We start from the raw sequence: 23,432 nt of genomic DNA on the forward strand, positions 1-23,432 counted from the left end.
CTAAACCAAACGGACCCATTGCTCCCCGATCCCCCCCATCACCAGCTCTGCCCCTCCCATTGCACCCAGCCCGGCCCCTGGGGGCACCAGCCGCCCTCCGGGGATACCAGGCCCCTGGCTCCTCCCAGTGCCCACATCCCTTTCGCCACCGGTGCAGACGGGCAGTTTGCATTCTGCTTGAATCCAGGCTGGGTCTGGGACAGGTTGAGTCGTGATGTCATGAAATGCCCTCATGAGACAACGCCGCTCCCTTGCTGTGGCGTCATAACATTGCACTGGCAGGCTAACCTTCACTCAGGACCACACGGTGAAATCAGGACAGTCACGTAAAAGCCCGGCCTCTTGGGAACCTCTCACCCCACAACAAAGGTGTGAAGAAAGGACCTGGGAATTACATGTTGCATCAAAGAGTTCATCGTGCTGTACAGACACGTAGGAAGACAGTCCCTGCCCCAAAGGAGTTACAGTTTGTTTAGATTTTTAAAATCTAGGGAGAAATTCTGGCAAAATTCTCATTCACTTTAATGAGGCCATTTTTTCATCGCTAGTGAATTTAAATTAAAACTAAAAACATATACAGGTCAGTCTCATCTTACGCTGGGGTTACGTTCCGCAGTCAGTGTGTATAGCGAAAACCACATATAGTCAAAATTACATTGAGTGTAATGGCGGGCGGAATTGCCCGCACTACAGGAACAGTATTTAAATTATTATTTTTCTCTTTTTTTTGTTTTGTTTTTGCCAACCGCGTAAAGCTGAATTCGCGTATGTTAAATGTGCATAAGATGTGACAGACCTGTAATTCAGAAGCTTTAAACTGCTCTGTCTAATTTGATGGCCGGTCTGTTCAGTGGAGCTGGTTGGCACGAGAACATACCTCCATCCCATAAACTGTACTGGCTTCCCTGATGCAAGTTATTTTTAATTTAACTTAAAGCCCTCTAGCCTAGAATGTCAAAGGTATTTAGGTGCCTCACTCCCATGGTAGTGAAGTGTCTCAGTACCTTTGAGGACGTAGGCCTATGTGATTTGGCATTTGTCTGTTTTAGAGTGTGGCCATCTCTTTGTGATGGCTGAAATCAGCTGGAGTGTTTTTGCTGACTGTCTAAGATCTTGATGCAGGCAGTTCTTCGTTGGAAGGTCCCTGTCTGTGGAACTTCCTCATTCTGGCAGGTGTCAGATCTTGAATTTGTTAACCTTCAGCATGTTATGCTAGGCTCATCTTTTCAGCTAAGCCTTTGCCGACGGGATCTAACCAGAAGAACTGGGACAGGTTCACACGGATGCAACCCAGATAGTGGGTCGCTGACAGCAGTAAGTCAGCCTGGAGAAGGGGCATGGTGGTACAAACCATCCTTGCCTCTCTTTCCTTCCCTATCAGAATGCTAGGGGAGAGCATCTGTGATATCACAACTGCCTGCATTTGAGGTTTGAATCTTTTCTTCAGTGCAGCCACTCTGCCAGGCACAGGGGAGCTGCAAATTGCACCCCATTATGCCCAAGGGGTGAATCTGGCCCTATCCACAAACTCTATGAAGACCACAGTGAGTATGAATTGGATCTATGTGGTTAGGCATTCCTTTTTTTTCTTTGGAGTGGGAACATGGGTCATCTTGCTTAATAAGGAACATAGTGAAAATCTGGACAAATTAATTCTGTGCTAAGTAGGTTTAAGTAGATCTTAATGATCTCTGAATGCCAATGATTTAATTATTAAATTGTTTTCATGCGGAGGCAGAATATTGGATTTGAATTCAAATGCCACATTCACTTCAGTGCTATAACTCAATAGACCAGAGATAATGCTGCTAGGTTAAAATCACAGTCTTTGGGCCAGAGTTTGATCTTGGGTAAACAAGTATAACTCCAGAGTAACTGCACTAATTTAACCGGAGTCACTCCAGACTTACACTGGTATAAATGAAAGCAGAATTTGACTTCTTTTGTCCTTGTCTTGCTTGTTTAGAAATTTTAAAATGTTTTACATTTTATTTGGGAATTCATTTTTTTCTCTTTGCTTAATTAAACCTTGTTTGTCCTGCCTTTAATTGTGCACGTTAAGAAATAAAACATCAAAACCCCTGTACTATTACTAAGCACAGTAATCTATACAATAACAGAACTTTTGTATCATTGGTAACGATTTTATTTTTCTTGTATCAGGGTTTATAGCTATGTTTGTCAATCTCTGCTCATACAAAGCTTTGAGTAGGTTTGGAAGAAACATGAGCATCGGTACACCCAGGGGAAATGGCAATTTGGGTTGTTCCCACTGTATTTGATTACTTAAGCAGAATGATATTTTTGAAACTCGTTCTGTTTCCTTCCAACCAAAGATATACTGGCAAACGGACGAGGAATGAATCAAAGGTGTGGGGTGGGATTTTGAAAAATACTAAGCTGCTTTCAGCAGGAGTCAGGGGCCTAATTGTCATCAACATTCTTGAAAATTCCATCCTGGTTTTAGTGTGTTCAGTATTAAAGTTGAAGGGTGGTAATTAATGTAGCCAAAACCAGACTAATCTGAAAAAAAGTCTGAATAGAAGAACAACCTAGGGAATACTGCGATCATGAGACTTTTTTCAATACATGTTAGTGAACAGTGGCTCATGATGATTTATCCATGAATTGCAACATTTCTCCCTAGTGGTTTAAAAATTGACAGCCTCAGATTCAGTGTGAAAGAATGGCAGCTCTCATCCTCTCTTTGAAATGTAGCTTTAAGTTTAGGTCCATATTTAGTCCCCCATTGAATTTGTCAGAGATTGACTTTTCATTGATTTTGAGCCTCTCCAATTGTACCTCTCTTACAATTGAACACAGCCAAAGTTTTAGAGTAAACTTGGTTTGAAGCCATGCAAAATATATGGTCCCAAATAGATTCATATATTTGTGGGATCAGATTAGCAAAATTTGGGGAGGTTTTGAAACATGGGTCCTAGCCTGTCACACCTCCCCCCAACCTCCACCTTTGATTCTGGTTTAATCTGTCACGGCTTGTTGCAAGAGTGAGCGAGGAAGTTGAGTCTGCTCTGTGGAATGGATCATCCAGCTGACCCTTTTTTGTGCAGAGGGTTGGGATTCTGTATGCCACTTTGTTTTACTGGGAAAAATAATAATGGCAATGTATAGACTGAACTGTGATTATAAAAAGAGTGTGTGATTATTAACCATGAACACTTGTTTTTTATCATCTTGTCACTTGTCAACTAAAAATCTACATTTGAATCTTTCAAGATTTTCAATCTGTAGTCCCTTTAAAAATTCATATATATCAAAAAGAGAAAGAATAAAGGAAGAGATTTTGCAGTTCATGACTAACTCACCAGTCAATGTCACTTTTTTCATTACTTCTACATTCTTATGATCACCGTGTTCTCCATGGAGCCTTCTGCTCAAGCTGGTTTCAGGCTGGTTTGATATTGTTTTGACTGTGTTAACTTATACACTTGTATTTTGATCAAAATCAAACCTGCTAAAACAGCCAAATTTGCAACACTTTGTTAAATCTTGTATTATCTATTTTGTTCAAGGAAAATGTCATCAAAAGTTTTTTTTAAAGTACAAAATGTTGGCTAAGAATACATTGCTGAGATACCATGGTAATAGGAGCTATACAAAAACCATAGGTAGATAAAAAGTAACAAGAGTTTTTTGTGAACTCCAGTATGCTGAAGTTGTGAAAATCCAAATGAACCTGATGTGTGTGTTAGCTGAGTAGAAAGGACATACACAGACCAAGGAGCAGAAGGAATATCTGCACGTGTGTATGCAAATATCACACCCATACTTCATCAGTTTTAGACAGTCTCAGGTACATTAAATCTTTGCAACAATGCAATGCACAATTGAAGGGCAAAAACCAACACCAGAAAAAAGATTCACATAAAAATGAAAAGGTCAACATTTTATCTTTCTCCCTAGTAAGATTCCAAGTTTTCATCCACTGTACAGAAAACAGTTGGTATATTTCAGATAGAAGTCTTAAATATTGTCCTTGATTTGTGATGAGAGAGAGAAACTTTGGAATAATATTTCCATCCTTGCACATTTTCCAGAGGGCTGGTATAACAGATGTCAAGAGTCCTTTTTAAAGGACAGTTTTGGATGAAGATTCTAATTTACAAGACTGGACTAAAAAAAAATCCGTGTTTAATTGGGTCATAGGAACAAAGTCTTTGTGCTGAAAATGGACTTTGCAGAAATTGTGAGAAGACAGGATTGTACAAATGGAGTCATCTCTCTTTATAGGGTTTGGAATCAAAATGTCTGGAAAGAGAAGAAAGAAAATTAATATTTCCATCAATCCCGAGATGCCTCAGCCTGAAATGAATGATACTGAAGTGAGACAAGACGACCCAGAGAGACTGAGGTACAGTGCAAACACAAAGATAAAGGAATCACATAATTTCAAAGAACACTCTTATACTTATTACAGGATTACTCTGAGGTTGTGTCTACATTGCAGGTGCTACAAGTGGCACAGGAGCGGTGCTGCAGCTATGCCACTGTAGTGTAGACCTTTCCTACAGCAACGGAAGGTTTTTATTTAGGGCTGTCAAGTGATTAAAACAATTGTGATTAATCGCACGATTAAAAAAATAGTGATTAATTGTGCTGTTAAACAATAGAGTACTATTTATATAAATATTTTGTATGTTTTCCACATTTTCAAATATATTGATTTCCATTACAACACAGAATACAGAGTTTACAGAGTTCACTTTTTTTATTATATTTTCACTGTAAAAATAAAAGAAATAGTATTTTTCAATTCATTTAATACAAGTCCTGTAGTGCAGTTTTTCTATCATGAAAGTTGAACTTTCAAATGTAGAACTATGTACAAAAAATAACTGCATTCAAAAATAAAACCATGTAAAACTAGAATCTACAAGTCTACTCAGTCTTACTTCTTGTTCAGCCAATCTCTCAGAAAAACAAGTTTGTTTACATTTGCAGGAGATAATGCTGCTCGCTTCTTGTTTACAATGGCACCTGAAAGTGAGAACAGACGTTCTTGTGGCACTTTTGTAGCCGGCGTTGCAAGATATTTACATGCCAGATGCGCTAAAGATTCACATGTCCTTTCATGCTTCACCCACCATTCCAGAGGACATGTGTCCATGCTGATGAAGGGTTCTACTCAATAACGATCCAAAGCAGTGCAGCCCAACACATGTTCATTTTCATCATCATGAGTTAGATGCCACCAGCAGAAGGTTGATTTTCTTTTTTGGTGGTTCAGGTTCTGTAGTTTCCGCATCGGAGTGTTGCTCTTTTAAGACTTCTGAAAACATGCCTCGTCCCAAACAGATTTTGGAAGGCACTTCAGATTCTTAAATCCTGAGTCAAGTGCTGTAGCTGTCTGTAGAAATCTCACATTTCTTTGTGTTTTGTCAAATCTGCAGTGAAAGTATTCTTAAAATGAACAACATGCTGGGTCATCATCTGAGACTGCTATAACTTGAAATATGTGGCAGGATGCAGGTAAAACACAGAGCAGGAGACATACAATTCTCCCCCAAGGAGTTCAGGCACAAATTTAATTAGCACATTATTTTTTTAACAAGTGTCATCAATATGGAAGCATGTCCTCTGGAATGGTGGCCAAAGTATGAAGGGGCATATGAATGTTTAGCATATCTGGCACATAAATACCTTGCAATGCCGGCTACAAAAGTGCCATACGAATGCTTGTTCTCACTGTCAGGTGACATTGTAAATAAGAAGCTGGTAACATTATCTCCCATAAATGTAAACAAACTTGTTTCTCTTGGTGATTGGCTGAACAAGAAGTAGGACTGAATGGACTTGTAGGCTCTAAAGTTTTACATTGTTTTGTTTCTGAGTGCGGTTATGTAACCAAAGAAAAATCTACATTTGTAAGTTGCACTGTCATAATAAAGAGATTGCACTGTGGTACTTCTGTGAGGTGAATTGAAAAATATTATTTATTTTGTTTATCAATTTTACAGTGCAAATATTTGTAATAAAATAATATAAAGTGAGCACTGTACACTTTGTATTCTGTGTTGTAATTGAAATCAATTTATTTGAAAATGTAGAAAAACATCCAAAATATTTAATACATTTCAAGTGGGATTCTTTTGTTTAACAGTGCGATTTAAAACTGCTTAATTGCAATTAATTTTTTTTATTGCAATGAATTTTTTTGAGTTCATTGCGTGAGTTAACTGTGATTAATCAACAGCCCTAGTTTTTTTCATTGCTTTAGGTGACCTACCTCTCCCAGTGGCAGTAGCTAGGTCAATGGAAGAATGTTTCCGTCATCCTAGACATGTCTACACTGTGGGTTAGGTTGGCATAGCAATGGCGCTCAGCAATGTGAATTTTTCACACCGCTGAGCACCACAGGTATGTGAACCTAACTGTTAAGTGTAGACCAGGCCTGAGCATTGTGTCTCTGTATGCACTGTAAGAAATGTTGGAATTCAGCTGCCAGGTCATGTCCCTCCTTTTGTATAGTTTGCCCTTCCATGATCAGAGAGATACCATACTGGGATTTATCGCAGAGCTTCTGAGAGGGAGTCTTCAGCAGGTTCCAGCATTCAAAAATGTGTATAATCAGCCTTGAACAGCAAACCAGATTATAATTGATTGGCTTTGTTGAAGGAAAGGGAATGGTCTATTGCATAAGTGATCCTGCTTATGCATTGTGGAATTAATTATAATTCCATAATACGTGAGCGTCAGTATAAATTAGGAGTGATCCTGTTGAAGTCACATGGAGTTACAATGGTATACAGTGGTTTGAGAGAAGGATCAGACCCATTAATGAGATGAACGAAGATAAAAATATAAGAACCTAAGCTAGGTAGAGGGCAAAGAGGAGACCGGGGAAACTAGGGGCAAAGGAAAGGAGATGATGGGAAGATATGAAACAACAATAAGGACAGAGGAGGTGGAATACAAAAAGCAAGGGGAGTGGGGAATCGAGGATAGGACACTGAAAACAGAGAAGGTGAAAGTCCATTTTACCATAAAGGTTATAGGTGAGAAGAGGAGAGTAAAGTGTTGCAGCAGTAAATACTGGCTGTTATGGGGCAAACGAATCACCTGATCTTATGGTAGTGAAACTGGGGGAAAAGCAGGCAGTATCCCATTTCTCTTGGTATTAATCTATATCCCCAAGATCTGGAATCCCAAATCTCCAGGCCAGGATTTCACCCTGTATCATAATGCATGGAATAGGGGTAATTGTGTGCACAGGTAATGCTCATGTCTGTTAGGAGTATGCATGAGGTTGCGAGTTTGTCATGGAGGTCACGGAAGTCACAGATTCCGTGACTTTTCATGACCTCCATGACTTCTGCAGCAGCCCTTGCGGCTGGCTCTGGGGCTGCCCGAGCAGCTCAGGCAGCTCCTGGGCCAGTTGCACCGGCCACTGCTGGGGAAGTTTCAGGCCCCACTGTCTCCCAGCAGCAGCAGGAGGAGTTTGGGAGTTGGAGGGGGCTGGGGCACGGGAGGGGGTGAGGGCTCTGGGTGGCACTTACCTTGCAGGGGGGCTCCTGCAGCAACAGGTACCTCCCTCAGCTCCTAGCTCTGTGCGCTGCCTCCGCCCGCAGGCACTGCCCGTGCAGCACACCCCCCCCAGGCTGCAGCACCCGCAGCGCTCCCCGGGCTACCCCCCATGCACCCATGGCACCCCCGGCACCCTCCCAGCATCCACAATGCCCCCCGAGCAGAGCAGCCCCCCTGAGCACCTGCAGCCCACCCCCTGGGCACCCCTCCTCCGCGAGCACCCGCGGCACTCCCAAGATTTAGTCAGGGGTCATGGACAGGTCACGGGCCATGAATTTTTGTTTACTGTCTGTGACCTGTCCACGACTTTTACTAAAAATACCTGTGACTAAAACGTAGCTTTAGCCATGCACAGTTTTGAAGATCAGGGCCTTAGTGTTTGTCAAGGGTGCTTTGAAGTTATGTTACTGTCATTATCCTTCAACCTGAAACTGTTCCAAATATTGGTTAAACCCATTTCTTTCCTTACTGGAACATTTGTTGATAGGAACAACTTGTGTTTCTTATTCAGCCTGTTAGGCTGATGATGAGGGTAGCATAGTTGTAGCGACCAGCCATATTGTATCCTCTGTGCCAGATTTTGCAACCCATATGTTGAGTAGGACTGACAGTACTTGTGGAAGTAGTTCCATCGGCTTCCGTGGGATTACCTGTGGGAGTGAGTGCTGCTTCGCATGAATAAACATTGCAGAATCTGTCCCTCCTTGAGCAATTTAGCAGCTAATTCATTTCTTGGAGAAAAAGAAGAAAGCAAGGCTAGGAGTCACTGCTGGAGCCTGGGTGAGAATAACAGCCTTTCTGCTGCTTTCTGGACACCTGCAAGGTCCATTAATAATGATTAAGGCTTGTCATCCCCTAGATCCCCAAGCACTTTTCCCTGACAAAAGAGGAACACATTTTACAGCTAGTGAAACAAGCCAGGTCTTCTGAATTCTAGTCTAGGGTGGGGTCTTCTAGGCCACACTACCACCCTATGACATTATTGCCTTCTATGGTTGGCCTATAAGATTAGGACTTGCCTACATAGGAAGGAAGAATCCCAGGCACCGCTACAGGCTGGGGACTGACTGGCTAAGCAGCAGTTCTGCAAAAAAAGACCTGGGGATTACAGTGGATGAGAAGCTGGATATGAGTCAGCAGTGTTCCCTTGTTGCCAAGAAGGCTAACTGCATTTTGGGCTGTATAAGTAGGGGCATTGCCAGCAGATCGAGGGAAGTGATTATTCCCCTCTATTCCGCACTGGTGAGGCCACACCTGGAATATTGCGTCCATTTTTGGTCCCCCAACTACAGAAGGGATGAGGACAAACTGGAGAGAGTCCAGCAGAGGGCAGTGAAAATTATTAGGAGGCTGGGGCACATGACTTACGAGGAGAAGCTGAGGAAACTGGGCTTGTTTAGTCTGCAGAAGAGAAGAGTGAGGTGGGATTTCATAGCAGCCTTCAACTACCGAGTTCCAAAGAGGATGGAGCTCGGCTGTTCTCAGTGGTGGCGGATGACAGAACAAGGAGCAATAGTCTCAAGTTGCAGTGGGGAGAGGTCTAGGTTGGATATTAGGAAACACTATTTCACTAGGAGGGTGGTGAAGCACTGGAATGGGTTCCCTAGGGAGGTGGTGGGATCTCCATCCTTAGAGGTTTTTAAAGCCCAGCTTGACAAAGCCCTGTCTGGGATGATTTAGTTGGTGCTGGTCCTGCTTTGAGCAGGGAGTTGGACTAGATGACCTCCTGATGTCTTTTCCAACCCTGATATTCTATGATTCTATGTAGTTCATGGCAAGCTGCGTATACATCTACCCTGCACTAGCCTGCTGTGCACTAAGAGTCCGTGTGGACCCTGCTACTATGCACTAAAAGTTCCCCAGTACACTTTAATCTACTCCTGTTTCAGCGCAGCATACTGCACAACTGAACTGTTAGCGGACGTCAGTAGGGTCCACATGGACGCTTAGCATGTAGGAGGCTAGAACAGGGTAGATTTACACCCAATCCAGCATGCCACGAATTAACTGTTCATGTAGACAAGCTCTTAATTTCAAAGTTTTCTAAGAAGCCACTGAAGAGGAAAATTAAAGTGAGAATATATTTGTCTTTCAGATACTACAGTTTCTATTGAAAACTAAATTTTCAATAAAAATGAAAATGGAAGCATTACAGTAATTCTTCATTTCTTTTTTTCTTAGCTGTCATGTGTTGTGCGAATCCCTATTATCGTATGGGAGTGGATTCAACAATTTTCAAGGCATTTTTAACTGGTCTGTAGTCCTATTGGTAAGTGGAAAATCACCAAGTAACTTAGATCGATAATAGATGTTTGATTAGTGTTTCTGAGTTTAAACCTTTACAGGGAGGTGCTGAATAGATTAAACCTTTCATTATTTACTTGGTAATACTTACAAAAATGTTTGGTATTTCTTGTCTCGGCTCCTAAATTTAGAGCCAGCAGGTGTCACTTCTTTGTTGTACCAAGTCAGTAACTTTCCATTCTCTTTGTGTTCCTTTATGTATATCACTAACTCTTTGCAAGTACCTGCAGCTTAGAATTGTGGAAAAATGGTGGGTAAATGCATTTTTCCTTCAGGGAGAGGTTGATACAACAGGAAGCCCTGTGGGTCAGCATATTTCTCTAATAGATCCCAGTGAATCGGCGTGATTCCCCATAGTTTCAGACCCCTGAAGTCAATGGAATTTTGTTGGTGTAAATCTGGTGTAATGCCATGGAGAGCCCAATGCAATATATTTGTTTTGTTTGTTTTAGAGAGAGGACTTCTCTTCTTCCTAGAGAGGGAAAGCAAGCCTTGCTCAGCCAGCTGAGCAAAGCAATCAGTCCTTTCCTCCATATTCATCATTAAACAACACTCTCCCTCCCTGAAATTTGTCACCTCCCACAGCAGGCTTCTTGTACTATAATTGAAACTGATTCTCTTCCCACACCAGCTATGCACAGATGTAACTCCATTATGGGGAGTGACTCCTGACTTACACCTTAGGAGAGAAGAATAAGATCTGTTGTCTTCCCTGGGATCTATTGAATAGATTGTGGGTTTTTGTCAAGCAGAATAAAACAAATGTCAAATTTAAGAAATTGGAGTTGGCGAGCAGTTTGGGAAAAAAGAGGCTATTCTCTTACATAAACTTGACTATTCTGAATAGACCCATCAGCTTCTTCTGAGCTACTCTGGCTTATTCTAATCAAAGGAAGCCAAAATAATGCATTTGTTATCAACTTTTTGGTTTATGTAAAGGAAATTAGTTCTTGCAGACTAGAGGCAAGCCGTTTCCAGCTAATCCGAATGCTGATATTTTAAATGTGTTTTTGTGTAGAACTCTGGTGAACTGTGTTTGTTTCTTTACTCTAGGTCCTCACACATGTTCACATGAGCCTGGAGAATTTCATCAGGTAAGTATGTCACCAAAAAAGAAAAGCCGTGTTTCACAGTTCTGGGGAACTTGAATTCTCAGTTGGAGGGGGAGTAGGCGTATATTGACTGGAGTCATTCTGTGATTAATCAGTAAACAACAGGAAAAGAAACAACTGCATCAAATTTTCCCCTGAACACTGTGACGGTGTCCCACAATTGTTTGCTGGACAGGATGGCATAGTGGTCTAAGCTTCAGATTTCAAAATACCTAGATTCTCTAACCATGGTTTCAGATCCCAGCATGATTAACTCAGCCCTTCATCCTTCAGTGGTGAATAAGTTAAGTTCCATGATGTTTACTAAATAATTTAGTCCTCAGAAACCTGTTTGCTCTGCCTGAACATTAACAATCCCATGGTATGTTTCAGCCGAGTACAGGTTTGCCCTGCTGTCCTTCACCAAAATTCCTGGGCATCCCCCAGTCATGCTGTGCATCCTTTGTCCACTTGATTGCTACCTTCCACTGCCAAAGTAGCTGCATTTCTGGGCTGCTGTCTGGTTATAGGACCAGACTGTGTTCCACCCTTTTTCCAGTGTCCAAGAATGAGGAAGGATGCACAGAATTTGCTTTACTGACTCCCTGTGTAGGGGCTGTCCCGAATCATATTGTGTAGCGCATGCAGCATCCTCTCAAAGGATGACACAGAGAGAATTCCTCATGTGTTCATCTGCCATGTAGACCCTATGCTGCCTCCAAGCTGAAGGGTGCCCACCGCAGAATCTTGTCCATAATTTGTGTAATATTTTGGGATCCTTTGGAGAGAAAGATGCTACAGAAGGGTAAGACCATATCTTCAGCTGGGGCTAATTGGTGCAAATCAATTGAAGTCAATGGATCTACACCAATGTACACCCTCTGAGAATTTGGCCCCTTATAATATGATTACTATCAGAACCAGCTCAGCAAGGATATTTTGTATTACTGTAGGACCCTTATTTTATGAACTAATTGGGAACCGAAAATTTAATAAAATTGAAATCTGAAAATTACAGTAAGTACACTGCATACGTGAATGTAGTCATTGTTCAGTGAGTGTCCTTAATGAATGGTAACACATGTATACAGCATGCCTGATTTTTCTTTGAGGGAACTGCCTTTCTTCGCTGCCAGACAACCGCTTGAACATTGGCTGAGGGATTGAAGTCACATTTGGCAGCAAAAAAAAAGGTTCCTATAATTGGCCGTTCATAAAATCAGGGTTCTACTGTATTTGGAAAAACTATTAACCTAGGAAAGGGGGAATGTAAATCAGGGAAACCAACTAACAGATCCATCTGAAGAGAAGTGAAGCAGCACAATCTCCACTTCTTTAGGAGACTCCGAACCTGTCAGTGCATCCTAGCAAATGGGCAAGACTGGCTAGTGAGGGGGCAGGGCCGGAGTGCCAGGGAATGTGTGCTGATTGAATGCATCTTCTGGGCACATGCCACTTGCAAGGCTCCTGCAGAACTCCCGCTAAAATTTTACAACTGCTCCCTCTGGTGGAACCCCTGGGTGGTGATAAATTGTAGTGTCTGCAGGAGCAGAGAGAGAATACAGGGGAATTGGATTTCAGTCCTCAAACCCAAAAGTTGGGGGAATCATGCTCTCCATTTTGAACAACTACAGTTGGGAGAGGTTTGGGGATTCAGGGTCTCGGGGAGCGAGTAGGAGAAATGACACAAGCATCTTTTCTTAGTTTGACAATTAGGTAGAAATGTAGTATCCATGGTTCTAAGTATCAAACCATAGCGTTTCTGCACCACCTCACTGTTTTTCTCTCTCAGATATGGACTGCTATTTGACCCTGTAAAGATAATCTCAGTTTTCCTGAAAGACCCCTATAAGTGGCCAGCAGTATATCTCATTGCTGGTAAGATGACAGTGTGCAAATATCATTTGCTGAATACTTAATGGTGTCACTTTTGAATTTAACGGCATCCCATGAAATATTTCTATAACATGTATTTTCTCTGCACTTTTCTGGATCACAAGCAGTGTCTAGCTTTATCATACAAACTCAGATGTGGATTTTTGGCAGGGTTTAAATCCCTGGTAGGAGAGGCAGTGTAGCTTCTGGTTTTCTCTTTTTTTGCATATTTCCATATTTATGAGCAGTGTTAATTAAATCAAACAAAAGCACATTCAGTGATAATGCCAAACCAAGGATGAACCTAGCTCAATTATTATGAGTGATGCTTTGAGACTTGGATTTTCCTAAAACAAGGCGTTAAAAATCTGTCTCCTAGCAATGAAGTCTCACGGCCAAATAGACCAATGGTATAAGTAGCTGGGAGCTGGGATAGCTCAGTGGTTTGAGCATTAGCCTGCTAAATCCAGGGCTGTGAGGTTAGTCCTTGAGGGGGCCATTTAGGGATCTGGGGTTAAAAAAAACAAAAAACTGGGGATTTGTCCTGCTTTGAGCAGTGGGTTGGACTAGATGATCTCCCGAGGTCCCTTCCAACCCTGAGATCCTATGATCTGTGTAACTCCACTGGAGAAAGCAGAGTTGAATCCATTTACACCTATTATGAATTTTAGCCTCTAGGAGAGAGGCTTCAGAGGAAGAGTTTCTGTTCTATTCTAGTGATTAGCCTGTTGCCCTCATCACCATAGTGTCTGAAGCCAGGTCTACACTAGGAATGCTTTGTTGGTATAGCTGTGCTGAGCATTATACAGGCAAAGTGCTGCTAGGATGGTCGTAGCTTATAACCTGCGCTTTTGACAGTGTGTTTTTTTTCAGGCCCCGGAGCAAAATACAGGTGAGGGTGAGAGTACGAGTCCCCCAAAAGTGCACTTTTGCCGGTATAACTACTTCTGCATTAGCGGCTTTGCCAGGACAGCTATATTGATCAGGGATCACACCTTTTCACATCCCTGGCCTACATAGTTATGCCAGCAAAGCGTTGTGGCCTGAGTGCCTTCCAGTGGTGCATTAAGCAATGTGACTAATATCTATCACATGTGATTTGTTCTCTCTCTCCCCTAGGGGAGATTTGTGTGTGCAATGGAGTGCTTTGTTTTGGTAGGGTTTTGTTTGTGTTTTTAAATGTCTATGCTGTTCTGTGTTAGTGTTAGAGAAGGCAGGTCAGAGGAGTGCACCTTGTACGTGGAGCAGAAGGTGGGGAGGTTTGTGATGGTCTTTGATTCCTGGGGCAGTTTGTTCCACAGTCTGTGACCAGCCCCGTTATGGTACCAAGTTTAATTATCATTCCATCAGAATCAAAGCTCTGATGTCCCCTAATGTGAGTGAGGTCAGTAGTTAGTACAATTGATCTGATTCTGCAGCTACTGTGCATGCACAGTTCCTATTAACTTCAGAATGGCTATATATCTTAAACCTTCCTGATTTACAGAGCAGTTTGCTTCCTTTTTCCCAGCAAGTGCAGATACGCAGAAATAGTGAGCTGTTTTAAAATTGCTAATCATCTAAAAAATCTAAATCAGTTCTGAAAATAAAGATCTGATACAATTACCCCACCCTCCAGCAGGATACTGCTGAAAACAGCATGGAATTCAAGTGGATTTTGGCTGTAAGTGTTGGTGGTGGTTTTCACTGACCAGGACAGGAAAAGAGATACTCAGCTCCTTGTTATTAATGAGAACTGCACATCTCATTCCCCACATATGGCACTAAAAATTTAACCATATGGTGCTTGTTGTTTTACATTTTCCCTTCAGCTTCATTATATTTTTTCATATAACACACACTCAACCTGTGGAACTCCTTGCCAGAGGATGTTGTGAAGGCCAAGACTATAACAGGGTTAAAAAAAAGAACTAGATAAGTTCATGGAGGATAGGTGCATCAATGGCTATTAGCCAGGATGGGCAGGAATGCTGTTCCTAGCCTCTGTTTGCCAGAAGCTGGGAATGGGCGACAGGGGATGGATCACTTGATGATTCCCTGTTCTGTTCATTCCCTCTGAAGCACCTGGAATTGACCATTGTCGGAAGACAGGATACTAGGCTAGATGGACCATTGGTCTGACCCAGTATGGCCGTTCTTATGTTCATATATTTACTCAAGGGTGAGGAAGTGATGATATTCTGCTCAGACTCTGTCCTCAAAACAAGAATCAGTGGATGTTTCTCCTAACATTATTAGCTGTAAAATAGTTAACTGTATTGAATTTAAACTGTTCTTGTCAGGTATCAAAGTTAACATCTCCTTGAGATGAATGAGAACAGCTCACACCCCTCTTGGCACTAACTGTTGAAACACCTCATGCAAAGTCCAGTTTTGGACAAAAGATCTAAGAGGGGTTGTAGAAAAAGACATTTTCCCTTCCCCAATCCAGCTGGTTGATGCTGAGCAGCTGCATAGCCACTTCAGTTGCCCATGTGCTTTAATAACAACTGGGACCCATATGCCTTCCTAAGTGAGCAGTTTAGAACTGTCCATAGAATCTCAGGGTTGGAAGGGACCTCAGGAGGTCATCTAGTCCAACCCCCTGCTCAAATCAGGACCAATCCCCAGACAGATTTTTGTCCCAAATCCCTAAAGGGCCCCTTCAAGGCTTGAGCTCGCAACCCTGGGTTTAGCAGGCCAATGCTCAAACCACTGAACTATCCCTCCCCCCAAAAAATATAACTGGAAGGGACCCTGAAAGATCATTGAGTCCAGCTCTCTGCCTTCACTAGCAGGACTGAAGTACTGTCCCTCACAGATTATTTTGCCCCATATCCCTAAATGGTCCCCTCAAGGCTTGAGCTCACAACCCTGGGTTTAGCAGGCTAATGTTCAAAGCTGTCCCTATAGGAGCTGCTGCTCTATGCCATTCTTCTACATGAGTTCTGTCACACCACATTCCACTGTATGCTGTCCCTATCCTTGCAGGGAACCACAGTTGTTCCACAGTGTGTTTAGGGCCTTCCACTTCTGTGGAGCAGAGTTTAGCATTTAGTCCTGGGAGCTATGATTTCATTCTGTCTGAAGTGTCATCTTGGTATTGGATCACATTCAGAACAGCATATTCACAACCAGAAGGGCTAGAAACATCATTTTAAAAAATGAAAGTGTCCATTCTGCTGCAACTTGTAGATCTCCAGAGAAGTTCTAGTAGAACGTATCACTGCCCACCAGTTAAGTCCTACCCGTGAACTTACTTACCATAGATAAGAACATAAGAAAGGCCGTACCGGGTCAGACCAAAGGTCCATCTAGCCCAGTATCTGTCTACCGACAGTGGCCAATGCCAGGTGCCCCTGAGGGAGTGAACCTAACAGGCAATGATCAAGTGATCTCTCTCCTGCCATCCATCTCCATCCTCTGACGAACAGAGGCTAGGGACACCATTCTTACCTATCCTGGCTAATAGCCATTTATGGACTTAGCCACCATGAATTTATCCAGACCCCTTTTAAACATTGTTATAGTCCTAGCCTTCACAACCTCCTCAGGTAAGGAGTTCCACAAGTTGACTGTGCGCTGCGTGAAGAAAAACTTCCTTTTATTTGTTTTAAACCTGCTGCCTATTAATTTCATTTGGTGACCCCTAGTTCTTGTATTATGGGAATAAGTAAATAACTTTTCCTAATCCACTTTCTCAACATCACTCATGATTTTATATACCTCTATCATGTCCCCCCTTAGTCTTCTCTTTTCCAAACTGAAGAGTCCTAGCCTCTTTAATCTTTCCTCATATGGGACCCTCTCTAAACCCCTAATCATTTTAGTTGCTCTTTTCTGAACCTTTTCTAGTGCTAGAATATCTTTTTTGAGGTGAGGAGACCACATCTGATGTGTTTGATACAGATTTATTTCCTGATGTTTTATTATTTTTCTTCCTTTCAGCCTCTGTTTTGTTTGCACTTCCTGCAGTTTTTATAGAAAGGTATTTAAGAAAGGTAGGTGAACTGGTTGTTTGCTATGCATTGTGCTTGCTCTCTGTAACGATATTTCTGACTGAACACTTCTTGTTATGGATCTACTGGGAGAAGTCAAATACCCATAAGCCATTATTGATTGTAAAGAACATTAGTAGCAAAGTAGTACGGTTTAATGCACTCGTGCATTTCAGCTTTGGAGATCAAGAGTCAAATTTAGATTTGGTCACCAGTAAAATGAATTATGTGTCCTCAGTCTAGCTAGCTTTTTATCAGTCCTAAACTACCACACAGTTGGCACAATTCTCAGTCTTTGAGTCGGAGACTGGAGTTGAAATATATCTTGGAGGCTAAGATGGGTGGTCTTTGGTAGAGGTATATGGAGGAAGCTTGTAACATTCCTAGTTTTCCTTTCTGTCCAGCACTTTCATGAGCAGTAAAGTCACCAAAAACATCCTGATTTAAAAAACGCTTTAGTGATAAGACTAAAGAATCACTGGTTATGCTATAACATTATTATCCTTTGTAGGTTCGTGGCTCTGAAAGCATTGGTTTGGTGTTGCAGTCAGCTAACCTCTTTTTACTGGTAACATTCCCAGCTGTGATGGTTTATAGAATGCAAGCCATAACTCCAGGTGAGAGACGCTTGCTTTATGGTAGAGGTACTTATGGCCAGCGCTATAATGTAATGTGCAGTTTGTCACACAACAGATGTGTTTGTCTTCAGGTGGGAGGAGAAGGGAAGGGCTGCTGGCCACAATAGATTGTTTATAAGATTCAATATGACAAAGTATTTAAAAGTGTATAGGGCAGACTTGGTAAGTCAGTATCATGTGGTCTCTGAACAGTGCCACAGAACAACAGGCATTCAAATTCTGACTTTGACATCTCGAAGTTCTTAGTAATGTGCATGCATACTCATCTGACTTGTTTGGCATGCAGAATATAAAAAGACAATTCTTCAAGATATTCTATCCTTCTGTTCCAAGTGTTCTGTTCCCTGGTCCCTTTGTACATGTGTCTAGCTTCTGTCAGGGATGATGGTAATAAGTCTGCGTACTAAGAGGAGTCGGAAGTCCCAGTTCTCCTCTCTCAAAGTTTATGATGTTAACAGAAACCTTTGTTGGTCTATAGCCTCGTATAATACATAGATGCTTGTACAATAGATTATTAGGCCACCTATCCCAAATTCTAATTTAAAGCACTGCTCCCACAAGGAGATATATTTTTAAAATATATTTTAGGAAATGTATATTCAATTTTTGAGTACTTGTTTATATTCCTTTTCCCAATACACCTGTGCATAAATATGTCTTCTTTATAAAAACTTGCTCATTCTGGCAAATGTATCCTTCAGTGTCCCAGTCTGGCACCAGGTCACTTCCATTGTAGTGACCTGTGATGTTTTAAAACACTGGATTGTGACTTCAGTGCGGTAATCTGTCTGAAGGAGATGGCTGATTATCAAGGTGAAAGCTGCTGTTTACAGACACACCGGAAGGAATTACATAAAGGCCTAAGTTTGGGACCCAGAGGCCTGCAAATGGACATACAAAAATGTGAACCTAATTTGTGGTGCAAATGACCAGTTCAATGCACAGCTAGTCATTTGAGTGTGCAGTCACCCAGTTTGCATATGCACTTATGTGATCATTACAAAATGCTACCTGTGTGCGCACTAGTGAACCTAGAGTTCTGAAACTTGGGCACTGAATGTACATAGCAGGTTAACCAATTTGCTAAACTCTCATATTGTTTATAATTTGCCTGGATGTAGTTGGCAATTCTTTCAACAAATAACGAAGCAGAAAAAGTACTTTTTTCTTTGAACACATTGGGTATGTATAGTAATGCAATAGCAATAGCTCCATCTGCTGAAACAAATAGTAAATCATTGGAAACTCCAGATGTCACAGCCAAGTGAACTCCTACCCATAACTCCCAACACTATTAGTATGCCATGACACTTTCATGTCTTGCATGCTCTGTTTAATAATACACCAAACAAACAAAAAATCTGTATTCAGATTTTTGAGGGTAAATGTGTGAGGTGAGTGATAGTGTTAATTCAATCCAGTGAACTGATGAGTGACAATAAATAAAGAAGGTCTCTCAAAATGGTACTTCTTTCATTTGGAGTGTCACTTAGGCCTGGTGTACACTAGGGTGGGGGGTCGAACTAAGGTACGCGACTTCAGCTATGCGAATAGCGTAGCTGAAGTCGAACTACCTTAGTTCGAAGTACTCACCCGTCCAGACACCGCGGGATCGAAGTCCGCGGCTCCCCCGTCGACTCCGCCACCGCCGTTCATGGTGGTGGAGTTCCAGAGTCGACGGGAGCGCGTTCGGAGTTCGAACTATCGCGTCTAGATTAGACGCGATAGTTCGAACTCCGAGAAGTCGAACGCTACGCGTCGACCCGGCAGGTAAGTATAGACCTGCCCTTAGTTTTGTGGTATGCGGATTAGCGATGTAACACCATCATCTAATGTAACTAATATGATATGGCTACATCGCTAGGGAGAAGGAAACCATATTAAACCATATGTAAAGAGGCTTTCTCTGCCATGCTTTATGATTTTAACTACTTACATTGTTTGCCATTAAAAAGTCACAGGTACAGCAGTTATTTCCTATACTAAATCTAGAGAGAGCTGTGTGGTAACACGCTGACATATGCTTTCTTTTCAATGGTCACTTCTGTTACCAACCTCCTGGTTCACAGCTTTGCCTGGTTTAAGGATTGATCCACCCTCCCAGGGCAGTGCGGATTACACTGTGTTTCTCTATAGGAGCAAGGCCCCTTTTGCTATAGCGGGGCTTGCCAGTGGGGGAGAGCTGGCAGTGTGGCCACTGGTGCCGTCCAGCAGTTTTAATCTCTAGGGGTCTCTTGGAGCCTCTCTGGCAGAGGCTTTAGTGGCGATGTACTGAGCCAGGACATCTCTTGGCTGACTTGCCATGCCCTCTCCCTGGCCAAGGGCTGCCCACCTTTGGGGCTGCGTTGGCTCTTGTGGGCTTTGTGACAACCTCTCTAGGCAGAATATCTGCTGCCAGGGCTCTCTGCCAAAGTCGGCGCCAGCAGAAAATTGGTCCCTAGGTGTGTATAGATTTAAAGGACACTCAAGCAGTCAAGTGTCATTGGGCACCTCGTTGTCATGAGAAGGAATTGGTTTGCAAATCTATTTTATGGAGGCATTAGGCAGGCTGCATAGATAGACTGATATCCTTTATCTAATTAGCAAAGACAACATCGCTGTACTAAGTCTGTGTGTTTGAGAAGAAAAGATCAACTGAACCTGGAACTACCACAACAGGTTATTTTCTCTCTTGTTTCTTAGCTGGAGGGTTGCTGACCATGTTTGTGTATATCATCATTGCCCTGAAACTGTTCTCCTACTATCAGGTGAATCGCTGGTATAGGGAGGGAACCCCCAGACCGGTCAGAGGAACTTCCAGAATGCAAGGTCAGCAAATTCTGAACCCTCCTGTCGCTATCAGTAGGCAACGAAAAGAACGTACAATTTCCTGGTCTCAGCTTCCGGATCTATTGATGGAAAATCTCTCTGTCCAAAATATTTGTCAATGTGCTTTCGTTGAGGCATCTGTTATCTCACACGGTTATTGTAAGGATTCACTCATTAATATTTGATAAAGGATATAAAGTGCTCTATACGGGCTAGATCTGGCAGCACTGAATTCGGTGGGAACAGGAACAGGGCCTCGGTGTTTATGAACAGGCAGAGTCTCACCCTGCTCTCAGAACAGTGTGCACTCAGTAGGTTAATGTCTACATTCACCCCTCCCTAGGGTTTGCCTTTATTGCTAACTTAAGTAACAACCATGCTTACTCCTCAGCCTACACTTTCTCGTGACCTTCGCTTGTTCCTAGCATTCTCCCCTAGCCCTAGTTCTCCTCTGCCTCCGAAAGACATTCTGACCCCTTTGATGCTCTTGGTTGGGAGCAAATTGGATTCTCCTGGTCTGGTGAACCAGCAGTAATAACTCAGCCTCTCTCCTGTGCACTGAATGAGGCGGCGGTCCTATGGAAAAGATAGAATGTGATCATGTCATTAATGCAGACGCACAAGGATGATGAATTAAGGTTGCACTGGCAACCTGAATTCTGACGTTTCCTAACTTTTGAGCGCTTGGCTTTGCAAACCGTAATGATCATTTAACAGAGGTTTTTTTAGTGTAATTTCCTAGGTTTTAAAAAACAATAGAAAAAGTAGAAATTTCATCCTGTGGACCCATATTGACTCCCACATGAGTCACCAGCAGGGTTGGGGTCTTTATCTGGAGCTAGCTGTCTTGGTGTAAAAACACACCTTTTTGGCAGTGAAGACATAGCTGTAACTGGGAGTAGATTGATAACAATGGTTTAAATTCCTCTCTACCATTGACTTCAATGGGCTAAGAGTTCGGGCAACGCCGAGCTCATGTGAAAATCCCACCATAAGCTCCTACCTGCTTAGAGTCTTACCTACTCTAGCCTCTTGCTTGTCTCTTCTAGGCTCCTCTTTTGGGGGGGGGGGGGGAAGGCCCCAACCAATAGCAGATGATGCACATAATCCCAGAGGGGAAGGGCAGTGGTCCGTGTGATCACAAAAGGAAGTGGAAGTAGCTCACGCAGTCGTGAACCACAGGAGACGTGTTCATGAGATGGTTTCTTTTTCATAAAGATGTGGTTCTCTTTGTAAAAAAGAGGAAGAACGGTCCAATGGTTAAGGTGCTAGTCTGATACTCAGGAGACCAAGGTTCAAATCTCTGCTTTGCCATAGACTTCCTGTGTGACACAGGGGATGGCCTCTCAGTGCCCCAGCTGTACAATGGGGATAATAGGTGTTCAGATATTATGGGGATGGGGGCTACTGAAGTGCTTAGAAAGAGAGAAGAAAAGTTAACCCTTGACCCAAAGTGTTGGAAACTATGCACCCAGTGATTAGCATGAAGTCAAAACTAGACAGAAAGTTGGTGTTGGTGTCACCTCCTTGAACTATGTAAAAGTTGAGCTCTGTGGCTTCAGTCCCAGCTTGTTATATAAAGTCATTCGTGACCTTTGATTCACTTGAAACCATATGATAGATCTTACACCTTTTGTTAACAGCAGATCCTTCAGCCCATCAGTCCAGACGGAATGAAAGAGGACAGTCAAAGCAGATCATGTACCCAATGAACCTGAAAGTAAAAGGTAACATTTCCACTACTGCAGCAGTTACCTCTTCATCGTCATCAGTCTTCACTGTATTTGCAGCAGCTGAAATCGTTTAGCTGGTGGAAACCTAGCAGCTTTACCTTGATAACCAGATGAACAAAAATTGCATTTATAATAGCTCTTCTTAAAAGAACATTGTACCTTAAAAATCACACTTCTGGCTGAAAATACTTTGCCTGCCACTGTTACAAATCCACTTAAGACAACTGTAAGTGGAGGAGAACAGAGTAAACAACATCTGGGTTTTTGTTTTAGTTTACTTTGTATATTTGGCAGCACTTTAGGTATAGTCAATTTCACAGTTCCCCTTGTACAGTCTGTTGTTTGTGAGTCTTTCACAGGGCAACAGTGTTTGTGTGATGGGGAGAATGTTTTAAATGGAAACTATATTTGTAAAGCCACAAAAATGGCTAGTTGCATTCAGGGCAGATGTAGTACCTGGAACTACTTTTTAAATCATGTTTGTGATTTTTTTATTAGCTGCCTAACTGGCACTGGTGCCTTCAAAAGATATCCCCACCTTGTCTTAGTGGGAGCTGTTGGGGGTTCAGCACTTTTGAAAATCAGGCCTTTTATTTAGGGGCTTCAGTATGATTTTAGGAGCTTAATATTAGCCACTCATTTTATAAAATCTTGGCCTTTAGTTTGAAAGTATGGGGCACATCTTACAGCACCGCCATTTAGCCTGCGTTCTAGTCATTGCTTCTATGAAAAATTAACTGTCTTTAAGTGTGCATGAACATTGCACAGCTCTGTCAGAACTGGAATAGGCTTCCCGAGGAGCTTGTGGAATCCTTGTCACTGGAGGCTTTTAAGAACAGGTTAGATTAACACCTGTCAGGGAGGTTCTAGGTTTACTTCAGCAGAGGGGGGTGGACCAGATGACCTCTCAAGGTCCCTTCCAGCCCTACATTGCTAGGATTCTATTATTCTAATGCTATTTTACCTACTGTTCAAGAGATAATGTCCTCATAAGAGAACGTCTTTAGTTCAAGGAGTTCTCTTTGCTGTGTTGCCAGTTCTGCCATGTCTCTGCATGATTTGTGTTTTGTAGCTGTTGAATTCTGATTGAGCTCCATGCAAGCTTCCAAATGTGAGATGTTATATGAGCACAGCAGCCTCACCCATCCCAAAGCGTTTTGTGATGAGCAGTGATAGCTTAATACAGTCACAGTCAAATTGGTTGACAAATGTAGCAAAATTTAGCTATTATGGAGCACACTGTGCAGCAATCTCGCTCTTCCAGCTTAGCCCTACTATGACTGTGTGGTATAGTCACACAAGATAAAGGGTGACATCCTGACCCTATTGAAGTCAGTAGGAAACTCCCACTGGTTTCAATGGGCCAGGGTTTCACCCAAAATGAATACATTCATAAATGCTAAAAGCAAACATCATCAAATGAGAATTTTTTAATGAACCTTTCAGTCCCTTTTAGGGCAA

The 23,432-nt window shown here is 42.3% G+C and overlaps 1 protein-coding gene across 13 annotated transcripts in view; it reads left to right on the forward strand.

The window, feature by feature from the left end:
• The window catches only part of LOC120384334 (diacylglycerol O-acyltransferase 1-like), a 41,700-nt gene that overhangs the window by 492 nt on the left and 17,776 nt on the right, over window positions 1-23,432 (forward strand). For 5 of the 13 annotated variants that reach the window (XM_039502881.1, XM_039502879.1, XM_039502882.1 and 2 more), the window contains exons 2-9: window positions 4,252-4,372; window positions 9,727-9,814; window positions 10,903-10,943; window positions 12,733-12,818; window positions 16,743-16,795; window positions 17,304-17,409; window positions 20,113-20,238; window positions 21,882-21,965. In XM_039502881.1, coding sequence (XP_039358815.1) covers window positions 4,252-4,372; window positions 9,727-9,814; window positions 10,903-10,943; window positions 12,733-12,818; window positions 16,743-16,795; window positions 17,304-17,409; window positions 20,113-20,238; window positions 21,882-21,965 — 705 coding nt within the window. Of the gene's footprint in view, window position 1; window positions 370-1,054; window positions 1,174-1,223; window positions 1,315-4,214; window positions 4,373-9,726; window positions 9,815-10,902; window positions 10,944-12,732; window positions 12,819-16,742; window positions 16,796-17,303; window positions 17,410-20,112; window positions 20,239-21,881; window positions 21,966-23,432 lie in introns of those variants that run through there. The other 8 variants (XM_039502889.1, XM_039502890.1, XM_039502892.1 and 5 more) reach the window with 8 other exon arrangements.

The sequence above is a fragment of the Mauremys reevesii genome, linkage group 16, assembly GCF_016161935.1.
Source record: "Mauremys reevesii isolate NIE-2019 linkage group 16, ASM1616193v1, whole genome shotgun sequence".
Classification (NCBI taxonomy): domain Eukaryota; kingdom Metazoa; phylum Chordata; order Testudines; family Geoemydidae; genus Mauremys; species Mauremys reevesii.